This window comes from Brienomyrus brachyistius, chromosome 16 (genome assembly GCF_023856365.1).
Source record: "Brienomyrus brachyistius isolate T26 chromosome 16, BBRACH_0.4, whole genome shotgun sequence".
NCBI lineage: Eukaryota > Metazoa > Chordata > Actinopteri > Osteoglossiformes > Mormyridae > Brienomyrus > Brienomyrus brachyistius.
Genome location: NC_064548.1, coordinates 11,413,370 through 11,428,704, shown reverse-complemented (window position 1 = coordinate 11,428,704; position 15,335 = coordinate 11,413,370). Strand labels below are relative to the sequence as shown.

General features: G+C 37.9%; 1 protein-coding gene across 1 annotated transcript in view; it reads left to right on the top strand.

The window, feature by feature from the left end:
* Positions 1–15,335, top strand: part of LOC125710145 (titin-like) — a 181,178-nt gene that overhangs the window by 94,714 nt on the left and 71,129 nt on the right. Inside the window, exons 122-155 of the mRNA XM_048979485.1 lie at positions 178–444; positions 974–1,240; positions 1,338–1,477; positions 1,656–1,782; positions 2,353–2,495; positions 3,898–4,021; positions 4,346–4,612; positions 4,701–4,798; positions 4,947–5,115; positions 6,553–6,819; positions 7,074–7,340; positions 7,535–7,813; positions 7,900–8,308; positions 8,440–8,564; positions 8,647–8,913; positions 8,994–9,263; positions 9,420–9,719; positions 9,896–10,198; positions 10,289–10,476; positions 10,628–10,742; positions 10,858–11,142; positions 11,234–11,385; positions 11,504–11,651; positions 11,781–11,958; positions 12,049–12,170; positions 12,250–12,537; positions 12,630–12,926; positions 13,025–13,211; positions 13,312–13,427; positions 13,536–13,835; positions 14,093–14,392; positions 14,484–14,589; positions 14,690–14,886; positions 14,977–15,282. Coding sequence (XP_048835442.1) covers positions 178–444; positions 974–1,240; positions 1,338–1,477; positions 1,656–1,782; positions 2,353–2,495; positions 3,898–4,021; positions 4,346–4,612; positions 4,701–4,798; positions 4,947–5,115; positions 6,553–6,819; positions 7,074–7,340; positions 7,535–7,813; positions 7,900–8,308; positions 8,440–8,564; positions 8,647–8,913; positions 8,994–9,263; positions 9,420–9,719; positions 9,896–10,198; positions 10,289–10,476; positions 10,628–10,742; positions 10,858–11,142; positions 11,234–11,385; positions 11,504–11,651; positions 11,781–11,958; positions 12,049–12,170; positions 12,250–12,537; positions 12,630–12,926; positions 13,025–13,211; positions 13,312–13,427; positions 13,536–13,835; positions 14,093–14,392; positions 14,484–14,589; positions 14,690–14,886; positions 14,977–15,282 — 7,374 coding nt within the window. The remainder of the gene's footprint in view (positions 1–177; positions 445–973; positions 1,241–1,337; positions 1,478–1,655; positions 1,783–2,352; positions 2,496–3,897; positions 4,022–4,345; positions 4,613–4,700; positions 4,799–4,946; positions 5,116–6,552; positions 6,820–7,073; positions 7,341–7,534; positions 7,814–7,899; positions 8,309–8,439; positions 8,565–8,646; positions 8,914–8,993; positions 9,264–9,419; positions 9,720–9,895; positions 10,199–10,288; positions 10,477–10,627; positions 10,743–10,857; positions 11,143–11,233; positions 11,386–11,503; positions 11,652–11,780; positions 11,959–12,048; positions 12,171–12,249; positions 12,538–12,629; positions 12,927–13,024; positions 13,212–13,311; positions 13,428–13,535; positions 13,836–14,092; positions 14,393–14,483; positions 14,590–14,689; positions 14,887–14,976; positions 15,283–15,335) is intronic.

The following is a 15,335-nucleotide window of genomic DNA, read 5'->3' as shown; positions in this document are numbered from 1 at the left end:
TATCTTTCTTTGGAAAGTTATCAAATCAGTGCATTATATTAGAGTCAAGCATGAATGGTACCTTTCAAAATATAGAATATTACGAGTGTTCTCCATTTATTTTTTTTATTGTATTCTTTTAACATATATCTTATGTACATAAGGTACTCAGACATCTTGTTTAACTTCAATTCTTAGGAATTCGGCTTGAGTTCGTCAAGCCCATTAAGGATGTCACGGTGAAAGAACGTGAGACTGCAGAGTTCAGTGTCGAGCTGTCTCATGAGAAGGTGCCAGTCACTTGGTACAAGAATGATGTGCGCCTGCACCCAAGTAAAGTGGTCCATATGTCAGAACATGGAAAAATTCATACCCTGGCCTTTAAGGAAGTTTGCATTGATGACACTTCCCTAATTAAAGCAGAAGCACTAGGAAAATGTTCAGAGGCTATGCTCACTGTCCTTGGTAAGTGTATAATGTGTAAAGAGTTGTTCTAAATATAATGTTTATATTTGCATAGTGGCTGCTTATACATCAGTTGTTTGGAGACCTGTGTGAGTAGGAAGTGTACCTGTACACAGAGTTTTTATCTTCTATTCTCTCTTAGCTAATGATTAGTATTCAAATCCATCCATCCATTTTCCAAACCGCTTATCCTACTGGGTCGCGGGGGGTCCGGAGCCTATCCTGGAAGCTATGGGCACGAAGCAGGGAACAACCCAGGATGGGGGGCCAGCCCCTCACAGGGCACACTCACGCACCATTCACTCACGCATGCACACCTACGGGCAATTTAGTAACTCCAATTAGCCTCAGCATGTTTTTGGACTGTGGGGGGAAACCGGAGTACCCGGAGGAAACCCCACGACGACATGGGGAGAACATGCAAACTCCACACACATGTAACCTGGGTCCCAGAGGTGTGAGGCAACAGTGCTAACCACTGTACCACGTATTCAAATCGCTATATAAAAACTTTCTTCGTTCTTCACAGAGGGAGAGCCGTACTTTATCACCAAACTGCAGGACTATACTGCAGTGGAGAAGGATGAAGTGGTGCTAATGTGTGAAGTGAGCAAGCCGGCTGCTACAGTGAAATGGTTCAAGGATGGCAAGGAAGTCACTCCATCCAAAAATGTGCTAATGAAATCTGATGGCAAGAAGCGTGTACTCATTGTGAGGAAGGCAGAGAAGGGCAACATAGGCGAATATACTTGTGACTGTGGTTCTGACAAGACTTCTGCTAGACTAAATATTGAAGGTTTGTAGTGTTCTTTTCGCATGTCTTAAAATAGAAAATATGCAATATGCATTGTTGAAACACAATAACTTCAATTAATGTTTTTACTGTTCTATAGAGCGTGACATCAAGATCGTCCGTCCCTTGTACAGCGTGGAGGTTACAGAAACTGAATCTGCACGCTTTGAAACAGAAATTTCTGAGGAGGATGTTCATGGTCATTGGAAACTTAAGGGAGAGGCCCTTCATCAGTCTCCCGTAAGGAGCTAGATGTTGTCACTCAGAGTTTCCTTTCCTTTGAATTAACATATATACACGTAAAATGTCCATACACAGGACATGAGAAGTTATAGATGATGTCAGTGATTCATTCCGCTCTTTAAAGAGTCCTCAGTTTTGATTCTAACTATAGTCTTTTTCTGGATCCCTCTCCAAGGACTGTGAGATTAAGGAAGAAGGCACCAAACATGTCCTTATACTGTACAATGTGCTCATGAACCAGGCTGGTGGTGTGGACTTCCAAGCTGCTAATGCTAAATCCAGTGCTCAGCTCAGAGTTAAGGGTAAGAATGATTCATTTTACTTACCATAATGTTAATTACCATAAACATTGTAATGAATTGTAATGAAACTGCTTTCTGGTCATAAAATATGTTTAAGTGTGTGTTGGTATGGTATGTGGTTTGATATCTTTGTGTTCTTGTAGTGTATACTTAATTATACATTTTCATTACATTGACATAATATAAATTCAAATTAATTTCTGATGCAGTTTACTTGGTTGCAAATGTGTATGAAGCGAAGTATTAACATGCAGCAATGAAAGTGTGTAACAGAATACATAAATGTAGACTAAATTTAGCTACCCAATTAAACAAGAAAGCGTAATACTAAAATTACCTTTTTGAAGATTATTTGCATATTAATGTGACCTTCTTTATAAAGCACTCCACTCACACATAGCAGAGATGTAACTTGAATTGACAAACCCAAACATGTAAAGCAACAGTGACAACCACTGAGCCCCCTAAAACCAATTAGATATGGTTGAGTTTCAGAGAGAAAGTGTAGTGAAAGTGTGCACTTCATTTTGGGAATTCGGGAACTAACGGTAGCCTCTTCTCATTGTGAAGCTCGGATGATTAGCCTGCTCCGACCACTCAAGGATGTTACAGTTACTGCTGGGGAGACTGCTACTTTTGACTGTGAACTGTCCTATGAAGGAATTGAAGTTGAATGGTTCCTTGGCAACACAAAATTGGAGTCAAGTGAAAGAGTAAGTTATTATTCGTAAGTTGAAAAATTGGATCATAATGTGGTCAATCAGCTGTATTGCATTAATTTAAATATAACCTAACACAATGGATTTATGGATATCTTTATCAGAACATTTAAAAGTTTTAAAATTAAAAAGAACACAATGAAAAATAATAAGTAATATTTTGCTATTATGTATTATATGTGTATATGTTCTCAGGTTTTGTTTGGTTCAAGTTGCTTTGTCATCTTTATGTAATAACCTGTTAATGTCTTTTTGATATTTTCATCAAGGTATAAAGGTTGCTTGACAGGGCACAAATAATATAATATTATGCTCTTACTTATGTATTAATTAACCACAAATTAAGTCTTAGTTACTTACTGATCCTGTGTTAATTCATAATTGATTAATCATGGTGCATGTTTTATTTCAAGCAGTTATTACAGTATATGTGTAACTGCATCAGTTAAGTCTGTAAACCATTGTGAAATTCTGAAGGAACTACGAAAGTAACAAGTCATGAATAATATAAGTTAAATATTGATCTCATATTTGTTCATCATTAATGAATCATGATGTATCTTTCATTCAAAACAGTTGTTTGTTACTATATCTTTTAGTTCTATAAACCTTAAATGCTGAAAGAAGTACTGAAGGAAGTACTGAAGGAACAAGTAATGTATAACACAAGTGACATACTGAGCTCATGTTTGTTCATTATTAATGAATCTCAGGTACCAACATTTTTGTTCATGATTTGTTCTTCAGTAGTAACTGAGTTATTGCTAAGTATTTGTGCCCTGTCAAGTGAAGTGTTACCAGTATGAAGATGGCAATGATCACTATAGAGATTGGTTTGAATTTTTAGCAAACTGGCAATAATTTTGAAAGATAAAAGAGTACCTGTTGTCTTTCAAACTACGAAAACAACATAATTCTCTATATACTGTAGCATAAAGTCATTATTCAGTTATTCTAATATCAAAAAGGATGATGCAAAAAGATAGGATTTGAGCACAATTGGATATTTCGGTAACATTATTTGAGGCAAGACAATGTAGCAGCACACACTTATTTAATGCATTAATTAATCATTAACTAAGATTAGTTAATCAATTATGATGGTTCATGTATTCCATGCAGGAGCTAAATTAGTTAGATTTAACTAATTGGTTAACTTAACTCGTATAGTTGCTGAATGGAATACACGAACCATCATGATTCATTAATGATGAAGAAGCATGGGGTCAGTATATAACAAACACTTAATTGCTAGTTAATTAATGCATTAAGTAAGCATGTACTAAATTATAGATATTATTTATGTCCCCTAAAGTAGATACCTTGAGAAGGGTACTAAGTAAGTAATTGTCAGAATTCTTCAAGAAAACTTGTACTGTTGTTTTGGTTTACCTAGGTTGTCACACGAGCTGAAGGAAGAGTTCACACAATGACTCTTAGAGATGTAAAGCTGACAGAGGCTGGAGATGTGAAATTGACAGCGAAGGACTTTGTCATCCAGGCTAAACTTACTGTAAATGGTATGGTTCTTGTCCTCTGGTCATATCTTGATATTTTGCTTCTAATTAATAATTTTCCTATAAGAAATCTTGACAAGTTTTGATTAAGTTATTTCCATGGATAAAAGTACAAAATGCTACTATTCTTTGCAAATTGAAATCATATTGTTGTACCTAATTGTATCATCACCACTAGCTGCTTATAATCCATATAAAACATTTTATATACTATTTTATAATTTATTAAATACCAGACACATATATCTTTAAAAGAACTCACTCCTGATTCTTCTGACTTCCTCAAAACAGTTCAGCATAGAAGAGCAACTAATTTTTCTGTTACAGAACCACCAGTTGAATTTACCAAACCTCTGGAAGACCAAACTGTAGAGGAAGAGGCCACTGCCATTATGGAGTGTGAAGTCTCCAGGGAAAAAGCAGAGGTCAGATGGTTCAGAGAAGGACAAGAAATCCACAAAACAAAGAAGTATGACATTGTAACTGATGGGCGAAAGAGAAAGCTCATCATTCAGGGCTGCACACTTGATGATTCTAAGACTTACACCTGTGATGCAAAAGATTTCAAAACATCTGCCTTCCTTAATGTTGAACGTGAGTATTATAGTTACCTAAATACAGATAAAAGAACTAATGCTGCTTTATTGCAAATGATATTAACAAAATATGTCTGTCATGGCAGCTCCACATGTTGAGTTCACTAAGCCACTCCATGATGTTGAGGTGAAAGAGAAGGAAGCAGCCAGGTTTGAATGTGAAGTTTCTCGGGAAAATGCAAAGGTATGCTAAATACTGTAAAGGAGCATGCATAACATGACAAATATTCCATCTGATGTGGGTTTTTCTTTATTCTGTGTGAATTTAGTGTGTCACCACAACATTTAGTTTTTTTCAAATGTGATGTTTTCTTTAATTTTTTCACAAACAGGTGCGATGGTTTAAAGATGGCAGTGAAATAAGAAAAGGCAAGAAGTATGAGATCATTGCCAAGGGTGTCCAGCACATTCTTATTGTCAACAAAGCAGTCTTTGATGATGAGGCTGAATATGAATGTGATGCTAAGACCTCTAAAACTTCTGGAATGCTTACTGTCATTGGTGAGTTTTAATTAATTATACACCTGCACTTCTCATGTCTTCTAAATGGAGTTATATAAAATTTTCCTGTATGAAAAAAAGTCTTATGAAACCAAATGTCTGGTTGTTGATAGTAAAAAATTTTCCGTGTTTAGATTTCAGATGTAGCAATTGACTGCACACTTGCTTCTAACAGATCTTCTCAGACTTGATAATTTTTGGTTATTAACTTTGACAGTGTCTAATCATAAACTACAGTTTGTGTGATAATTTTTTAAAGTTTTTAAGCAGATTCTCAATTTGAGAAGAACATTATCTATCTCATGTAACTTTTCTTGGGTAAGTCTGAAACATAAAAGAATATGACTATTAGCTTCCCTGTCCAAAACTACAATTAGGAAAAAGGGCACATCAATGAAAATACTAGGGATTTATTTAAGAAAGCCACATCGATGTCTTCATGCACAGCATTGGGCTCCGTCAATGACCTTCTGGGTGCTACACCAAGAAACTTGCATTTTTCTTACATGCATTTTTCTCCAGAAGAATGGGTTATTGTAATGGTCTCCTGACTGGACTTCCCAAAAAGTACATCAAACGACTTCAACTCATTCAAAATGCTGCTGCTAGAATCCTAACTAGCATTGCTCCAGTTCTCAGATCCTTACACTGGCTCCCTGTCTCCTAACTAACACCAAGAAGAGAGAGAGTGCATTGCTCCAGTTCTCAGATACATATACTGACTCCCTGTCTCCTAACTAACACCAAGAAGAGAGAGGGCACATTGCTCCAGTTCTCAGATCCATACACTAACTCCATGTCTCCTAACTAACACCAAGAAGAGAGAGAGCGCATTGCTCCAGTTCTCAGATCTCTACACTCTCTCACTGTCTCTTACAGAGTTGATTTTAAAGTATTACTTATGGTCTACAAATCACTGAATTGCTCAGCACCAAATTATATCACTGATTGTTCATATACAGTATTTGAAGAATATAAGCCTGGTAGGTCTCTTAGATCAGTAGTGACAGGTCAGCTAGTGGTGGCCAAACCAAAGCAGGGTGAGATGGTATTTAGTCTTTATGCTGCCAGACGTTGGATCCTCTTTCCAGTGAACATTAAAAATGCCCCAAATGTTACTACTTTTAAGTCCTTGCTGAAAACAGTTTTATTCTCTAACGCCTTCTTGTAATTTACGCGACCAGCACTTTTTCCCTTTTAATTTGTGTTTTTTAATGATTTTTTAAATGTTCTTTTAATTAATTTTTTTTTATTTTCCCATTTTATGTCTATAATTATTTTATGCATTTTATATCTTGTTTTTTTTCTGTAAAGCACTCTGAACAAACTTTGTATATGAGAATGTGCTATATAAATACACTTCACTATATTATTTCACACAAGAATTTAAACTATATGTATTTTTTTTTATTTTTATGATATTTTTTTTCCCCCCAGAGGAAGAAGCTGTGTTTACAAAGAATCTGTCTAATGTAGAGGGCACTGAAACTGACAGCATTAAGATGGTTTGCGAGGTTTCAAAGCCCAATGCAGAAGTCACATGGTACAAAGGTGAACAGGAGCTCCCTGAGGGAGGCAGATATGAACAGATCGTAGACGGCAGAAAGAGGATACTTATTATTCGAGACCTGCGTATGGACGACACCGGAGAGTATAACTGCCGCCTACCTAGCTCACGAACCTCAGCAACACTGAGGATTAATGGTAAGATCCACACAGTAAAGGATGAAATTCTACAATGATTGCCTGTATTCACATGAAATAGATTCACCCACGTAACACCTGGCTGTGGCAGGTAGATGGCCATTTCTGGAGGGTGGACTTTTTCTAAAGCTCATTGCATTCTATAACCCGTTGCATTACATTTTTTCCTGTATTTTTAGAGTATATTTAAGAGTTTATAGTATTATTTAAGAATTAGTATTATAAGAACATAAGAGTGAGATCTGTTTTTACAGAACTGGCTGCAGAGTTTATTTCCAGGCCTAAGAGCCAAGAAGTGGTTGAAGGTGAAAAGGCGGAGTTTGTCTGTTCAGTTTCCAAAGACACATACGAGGTTAAATGGCTTAAGGGTGACAAGGAGCTTGAGGCTGGAGAAAAATATGACATTGTTTGTGATGGGAAGAGAAGGGCACTTATCATTAAGGACTGCCTGCTACAGGATGAGGGACCATACGTTGCTCTTATTGGCACTACAAGGGCTACTGCAGACCTGTTTGTCACTGGTAAGTGCTTTTTTAAGTGTAATTTCTTTGTATTTCCTTTATAATTCCTTCATGAATATTACATTAATAAATAAATAAATCTTCAAAGACCTTATCCTGGCCAAGGTCACAGTGGAGTTGTGTAATCTTAAAAATCTTAAGTAAAACGTGTCCTGTACAGTGCATGATCAATTTTCTTGTCTTTATTTTTGCAGAAAAACTTAGGATTATAATACCTATCAAAGATACTGAAGCAAAGGAAGGTCAAGAAATAGTTTTCAACTGTGAGGCCAATACAGAGACTGCGAAAGCAAAGTGGCTGAAAAACAGTGAAACAATTTTTGAAAGTGGAAAATTTGCCATGTCTCAGAAGGACAATGTGTTTTCTCTGAGAATCAGAGATGCTCAGAAATCCGATGAAGCTAATTATACAATAACATTAACAAATCAGCGTGGTGAACATGCTCAGAGTTCTGCCCAACTCACTGTACAAGGTTGTTATTATTATTATTATTATTATTATCATCATCATCATCTTGCTTGAGACTGGAATTAATTAATCTGTTACTCTAAATTGCAGAGGAGGATCTAAGGATCATTGAGCCCCTTGAGGACTGTGAGACTCAAGAAAAGAGGACAGTTACCTTCTCTTGCAAAGTGAATAAATCAAATGTAACAGTACAATGGATGAAGGCAGGTCAAGGGATCACCTTCAACAAACGCATCTTGTACAAAGTGGATAAACAGAAACACTCTTTGATTATTAAGGAGTGTAGCTTGGCTGATGAAGCTGAATACTCCGTTATTGCTGGTGCTGACAAGTCCACAGCTGAGCTGATTATTAGTGAGGCACCGACTGACTTCCTAACACAGCTCATGGACCAGACTATCACTGAGTTTGAGGATGCTGAATTCTCCTGTGAGCTTTCCAAGGAGAAAGCTGAAGTCAAATGGTACAGGAATGGCCGTGAGATCAGAGAGGGACCCAGGTAAGCCATTAGAAATGTTCTAGGTAAAATAGCGCTGCTAGTGTTTTCTGTGGCGAGGTTATATTTTATGCATATGATCAATAAATGCTTGGTAAATAAATATTTATTATATAAATACTTGGTTTTTTAAGATACTGCTTTGAGAAAGAAGGCAAGACCTGCAGACTGCTTGTCAGGGAGTGTAGACCGGATGACGAGTGTGAATATGCCTGTGGTGTTGATGATAGACGTTCAAGAGCCAGGCTTTTTGTTGAAGGTAAGCCTTTTGCTTTTTGAGTCACATTATTTGTGAAATTTTACAGTTTCTATACAGTATAATTTATGCTTGTTTTTTGCAGAGACTCCTGTTGAAATAATAAGACCACCGATGGATAGCTTTGAGCCCCCTGGTTCAGATGTTATATTTGAAGCTGAGCTCAACAAGGACAGAGTAGAAGTGAAATGGTTAAGAAACAACATGACAATTGTTCAGGGCGACAAGTATCAGATGATGAGTGAAGGCAAGGTTCACAGACTTCAAGTCTGTGAGACCAGACCTCGTGATCAGGGTGAATATAGAATCATTGCAAAGGATAAGGATGCCAAAGCCAAGCTGGAACTAGCAGGTATGCTGAAATTACCATGCTGCTCTCTTTCAACTGTTTAAATGTTTTTTGGTTGATTGGTTCATTTGTGTCTTGTATAGCTGTTCCAAAATTCAAGACTACAGATCAAAGCCTTGTGACTGATGCTGGAAAGCCCTTCACTATGTCCGTTCCCTATGATGCCTATCCTGACGTTGAAGCTGAGTGGTTTTACGAAGATGTCAGTCTTCCCAGCAAAAACATTGACACTTCTACTGACAGAACAGAATACAGGCTGAAGGACCCCAAAAAGTCTGACCAAGGCAGATACAAGATTGTTATTCAGAACAAACATGGAAAGGCAGAGGCTTTCATTAATTTGGAGGTTATTGGTAAGATTCAGCAGTTTTGTCCCCATCCTACCCAAAAAGTATATTACCAATTTGCTAGTGAATACGTAATGATATTACTTGCAAAATACAGTTTATAATATAAAAATGTGCTGAAGGTTTTGGGAACAGAAATGTAACTGAATTACCTGCTTCTAGATGTCCCTGGACCTGTAAAAAATCTTAGCGTTGTGGACACTGCTGATGGTGAGGTTAGCCTTGTCTGGGATGAACCAGAAAGTGATGGTGGGAGCAAGATCATTGCCTACGTAGTAGAGAGACGTGATATTAAACGCAAAACCTGGACTATGGCAACTGACAGTGCAGAGGGACCAGAGTTCTGTGTGACAGGATTGCACAAGGACTCCATGTACCTTTTCCGTGTCTGTGCACGCAATAGAGTGGGAAGTGGACCAAATGTAGAAACGGAGGACCCTGTTCAAGCTAAGAACAAGTTTGGTAAGCATTGCATTTGTGTGTGTGTGTGTGTGTGTGTGTATATATATATATATATATATATATATATATATATATATATATATATATATATATATATATATATATATATATATATATATATATATAAACTGAAATAAACACAATATTTGCTTTTTTTTTGTATTTTTGTAATTCAGATGTTCCTGAGGCACCACAGAATGTTGTGGTTGGAAACGTGAATAAGTTTGGTGCCACTCTCTCCTGGGAGCCTCCTTTGTATGATGGAGGGTCAGAAATTACAGCATATATTATTGAACTTCGTGATAGAACATCTGTTAGATGGGAAGCAGCTTTGGTGACCAAGCCAGAAGACTTGACAGCTGTCCTCAATGATGTTGTGGAGAATAAGGAATATATCTTCCGTGTAAGAGCTGAAAACAAAGCTGGAATTGGAAAGCCAAGCTTTGCTACTGACCCAGTGAAGATCATGGATCCCATTGGTTAGTAAAACTGACAGGTGTAGTATAACTTCTGTGATTGGAGATCAGTATTTATACTGTAGTAATTTTACCTTCTGTATTTGCATTCAGAGAGACCAAGTCCCCCACTGAACTTCATTTATGCTGACCAGACAAGGGATTCCATTCAACTGACATGGGAGACACCTTTAAGTAATGGAGGCAGCACAATCACTGGCTATATTATTGAAAAGTGTGAGGATGGGACAGACAAGTGGCTCAGATGCAATGCCAGGCTTTGCCAGGACCTTAGTTACAAGGTATTTATATTATGTATTATGTATTTATCATTTAGCAGTGTGAAGAATTGAGAAATTATTCTGATTAATACCTGTATACAAGTAAATATGGCATTCATAATGTCATAAATATAATTCTTTCTTTTCATTCATTTCATTTTTTTTTGTTTAGCTGACTGGCCTGAAACATGGACAGAAGTACCATTACAGAGTGTCAGCTGAAAATGCAGCAGGTGTTTCTGACCCAGCTGACCAGATTGGACCTCTCGTGGCCGATGATCCACATGGTACGTAAAAAGCAGTTTTGCTTGGAAGAATGGAAACTACATTTTTGCATATTAAAGCAGTTTAATTGTTTAATTTCATTAACTGGTTAATGTGGATTTTCTTTTCTTCTGGTAGTTGCCCCTACTATGGATCTAAGTGCTTTTAAGGATGGTTTAGAGGTAATCGTCCCTCATCCTCTCAGTATCCGTATCCCAATTACTGGATACCCCTTGCCCACTCCCCACTGGAGTGTGGGAGACAAGGAGTTGGCTGCAGGAGACAGAGTGTCCATGGTCACCAAAAGCACATTTACGGAACTCATCATCACTCCCAGTGTCCGCCCAGATAAGGGCATCTACACTATACATCTTGAAAATGATGCGGCCACTATCTCTGGAGAGATTGACGTGAATGTCATTGGTATGTTAATTCGCAGTCTTAGAACAATAAACTCTTATGTCTTAAGGGCTTAAGAAGAATTTATCATTCTCATTTTTCTTGACTTTTTTAGCATCCCCAAGTGCACCCAGAGACTTCAAAGTTGCTGAAGTGACCAGGCGTCATGTACATTTGATGTGGGAGGCACCAGAGCATGATGGAGGAAGTCCACTAACTGGCTACCAGGTTGAAAAACGTGAAGCATCACGCAAAACATGGGTGAAGGTATGGATGTACAATTTAAAACTTTTGCTTGTAAATAATTTATGGATTACATACATAATAATACACTATAGCAACATTTTATGATCCTGCCAGTTAACCTATTATATTACAATTTCAGATTATCAGTGGTATACAGGATCAGGAATACACCATTACTGATGTTATTGAAGGCAAAGAGTATCTGTTTAGAGTTACTGCCTGTAATAAGTGTGGTCCAGGAGAGCCTGCATACATCGAGGAACCAGTTAATGTCTCCTCCCCAGCTAGTAAGTGGCTGAAATCAGCAAAAACCTAAATTAATCTAATTTAATAAATTGCCTTATATTTGACCACATTCAAATAAATAAAATGCTGTAAAATTTGAGGAACTGTGACATTATAAACTTTAATTTCAGCTGTTCCTGACCCACCTGAGAACCTGAAATGGAGAGATAAGTCTGCAAATGGAATCTTCTTATCTTGGGAGCCTCCTAAATATGATGGTGGCTCTGTAATTAAAGGCTACATTGTTGATAAGTGCCAGCGTGGCACTGACAAGTGGGAACCATGTGGTGATCCCATACCTGAGCTAAAGTAAGTAGAAATAATCTGTAACTGTATGTTTCTTTCAGATTTAGTAGGTAGTGTGATGCAATGAAGAGGCTAATCATTATTTCTTCACAGATTCCAAGTTACTGGCCTCACTGAAGGACAATGGTATGCTTACCGTGTCAGAGCTCTGAACAGACTCGGTGCTAGTCAACCGTGCAGGGCAACAGATGAAATCTTGGCTGTTGATCCAAAAGGTATATTGATTATGACATACAAAATTATATCTTTGTTGTTTTTACAGGAAGCTAATTGTGTTTTCGTTCCATTTCGCAGAGCCCCCCGAGATCATGCTAGATGTAAAGCTGCTTGCTGGCTTGACGGCCAAGGCTGGAACTAAGATTGAGCTACCTGCTGGTGTGCTTGGCAAACCAGAACCCAAAGTCACCTGGACCAAGGCTGATGTTGTTCTGAAGCCAGATGATAGAGTTTCAATTGACACTAAACCTGGCCATTCCACAGTGTCTGTTGCCAAAACTACAAGAGACGACACAGCTACCTACATTATCGAGGCAGTTAATAGCAGTGGTCGTGCTACCGCAACTGTTGATGTTAACATACTTGGTACAGTATTGTTTTCTGATTTTTTTGTGACTTTTTTAAAATTTTCTTTTAAAAAATGATCATAATGTTATGTTTTTAAATGTACCCTACAGATAAACCAGGCCCTCCAGCTGCTTTTGATATCTCTGACATCACCAATGAATCCTGTTTCCTCGCCTGGAATCCTCCTCGAGATGATGGTGGCTCAAAAGTTACTAATTATATAGTTGAGAGACGAGCCACAGACAGTCAGGTCTGGCACAAACTCTCCTCTACAATTAAGCAGACCACATTCAAAGCCTGCAATCTGGTGGCCCTTAAAGAATATGTCTTCAGGGTTTTTGCTGAGAACCAATATGGAATTGGTCCCCCTGCGGAACATGTTCCCGTTGTTGCCAAGTACTCTTTTGGTACCTAATTTCCATTATAATAGCATTTATTTGTTATATTTTAAGCTTTTGTTTTCTTTTCTATTTTGTGTTTTACAATTTTTATTTGTTTTTTGTAGACCCACCTGGTGCTCCAACAAAACTCCAGCCCTCTGATGTTGCCAAGGATGCCTTAACGCTTACATGGAATGAACCTGATGAAGATGGTGGCAGCCCTATTACTGGATACTGGATTGAGAGATTAGATCCAGACAATGACAAGTGGATAAGGTGTAACAAGCTGCCAATTAGAGATACCACATTTAGGTATGAATTTATAAACTGGGTCAAGTAGAATTTTTATGATTACATTCCTTTTCTTCTTCTTCTTCTTCTTTGTTGTTAATAATAATATGTTCATTTGCAGAGCAAAAGGGCTGCCAACAAAGAAGAAGTCCAAGTTCCGTGTTGTGGCTGAAAATCTTGCTGGACTTGGAAAACCAAGCCAGGAAACTGATCCAGTTTTGGTTAAAGATCCAATTGGTAATTCATTAATATTAATTTCAACCAGTGTTAACCTATATTAGATTCACCCATGTTTCTGCAAAAATGGTTATGAAATTTATTGAACTTAATTATGTCCCATTTCAGATCCTCCATGGCCACCTGGAAAACCTACAGTTAAAGATGTTGCTAAAACCTCAGCTTTCCTGCAATGGACTAAGCCTGAGCATGATGGTGGAGCTAAGATAGAATCTTACACCATTGAACTGCTTAAGAGTGGAACTGTTGACTGGGTCCGTGTGGCTGAGGGTGTGACCATGCTTGAGCAGTTCCTTAAGGGTCTGATGGAGAAGCAAGAGTACTCCTTCAGGGTCAGAGCTGTTAATATCGCTGGTGAAAGTGAACCCAGTGATCCCAGTGATCCAGTGCTCTGCAAGGAGAGACTGAGTAAGCCATTTAGCTGCATTATTGTGGAAACCACTGTTGTAACTCCAATAGAAACTAAAACTTAAATAAATAGGAACTTTTATATAAAGGTTTGTAAAACCTGAAGCTTTACAGGTCTTGATTACAAGATGAATGAAACCATGTAAATAAGTATTCATTCATCCATCTTCTAACCTCTTACACTGGTCTGGGTTGTGGGGTGTAAACAATTATGATTTTTTTATGAATTATGTCAAATTTTTCTCTTTACATGGTAGATCCTCCTTCACCTCCACGCTGGCTGAATGTGGTTAATGTTTGCAAGAACTGTGCTGACCTTAAGTGGACAGCACCAGAGCGAGACGGTGGCTCACCCATAACAAACTACATTGTGGAGAAGAGAGACGTGAGGCGCAAGGGCTGGCAGGCAGTTGACACCACTGTAAAAGAAACTAAATACAGTGTAACTCCACTGAATGAAGGCTCGCTGTATGTTTTCCGTGTGGCAGCAGAGAATGCTGTTGGCCAGAGTGATTTCTGTGAACTTGAGGACTCTGTCCTAGCCAAGGATACTTTCAGTAAGATTTTTTTTACTTTGCTTTTCATTGCAAATGCTATTTTGTAGTACAATGGAGTTATTCAAGACTTATTTCTACTTATTTGCTCTAGCTGCTCCTGGACCACCTTATGCTTTAACTGTTATGGAAGTCACAAAGACACATGTTGATCTGAAATGGGAAGCTCCAAAGAATGATGGTGGAAGACCAATTACAAGGTACATTAACTGATATTCACAGATTTATATTAATTTTGAGGGCACAATAAGACGATGTCCAGAAAAATGTTTTTAATTTCTTTTTTTTTTGTCCTGGTAGATATGTCATAGAAAAGAAGGAAAAGCTTGGAACTCGTTGGGTGAGTTCAGGGAAGACATCAGGACCCGATTGCCAATACAGAGTCACAGATGTCATTGAAGGAACTGATGTTCAGTTCCAAGTCTGTGCTGAAAATGAAGCTGGAGTTGGGCACCCAAGTGAACCAACAGATATCATTACAGTTGAAGATCCAACTGGTATGTTGGTACTGGAAATACTGAGTAAGAATCTATCGACATTGTTGTCGTGTTTGACATATTACCATGATATTTTTTCAAAATACCTAGGTCCACCGTCTCCTCCCCTGGAACTGCACGTCACTGATGCCAACAGAAACTACATCTCTATTGCTTGGAAACCACCAGAGAAGAATGGTGGCAGTCCCATTTTGGGCTATCATATTGAGCAGTGTGAAGCAGGAACGGAGAAGTGGATGAGAGTCAATTCACGTCCTGTCAAAGAGCTAAAATATAAAGCAGAAGAAAGTATCATTCCAGAAAAAGAATATATCTTGAGAGTGCGTGCAGTTAATTCTGTTGGAGTCAGTGAACCTTCAGACATATCGGAGAATGTCTTTGCTAAGGATTCTGACTGTACGTATCCTTCAAAAAATTTTATACAGCACAAAATTTTATTACCATTGAAC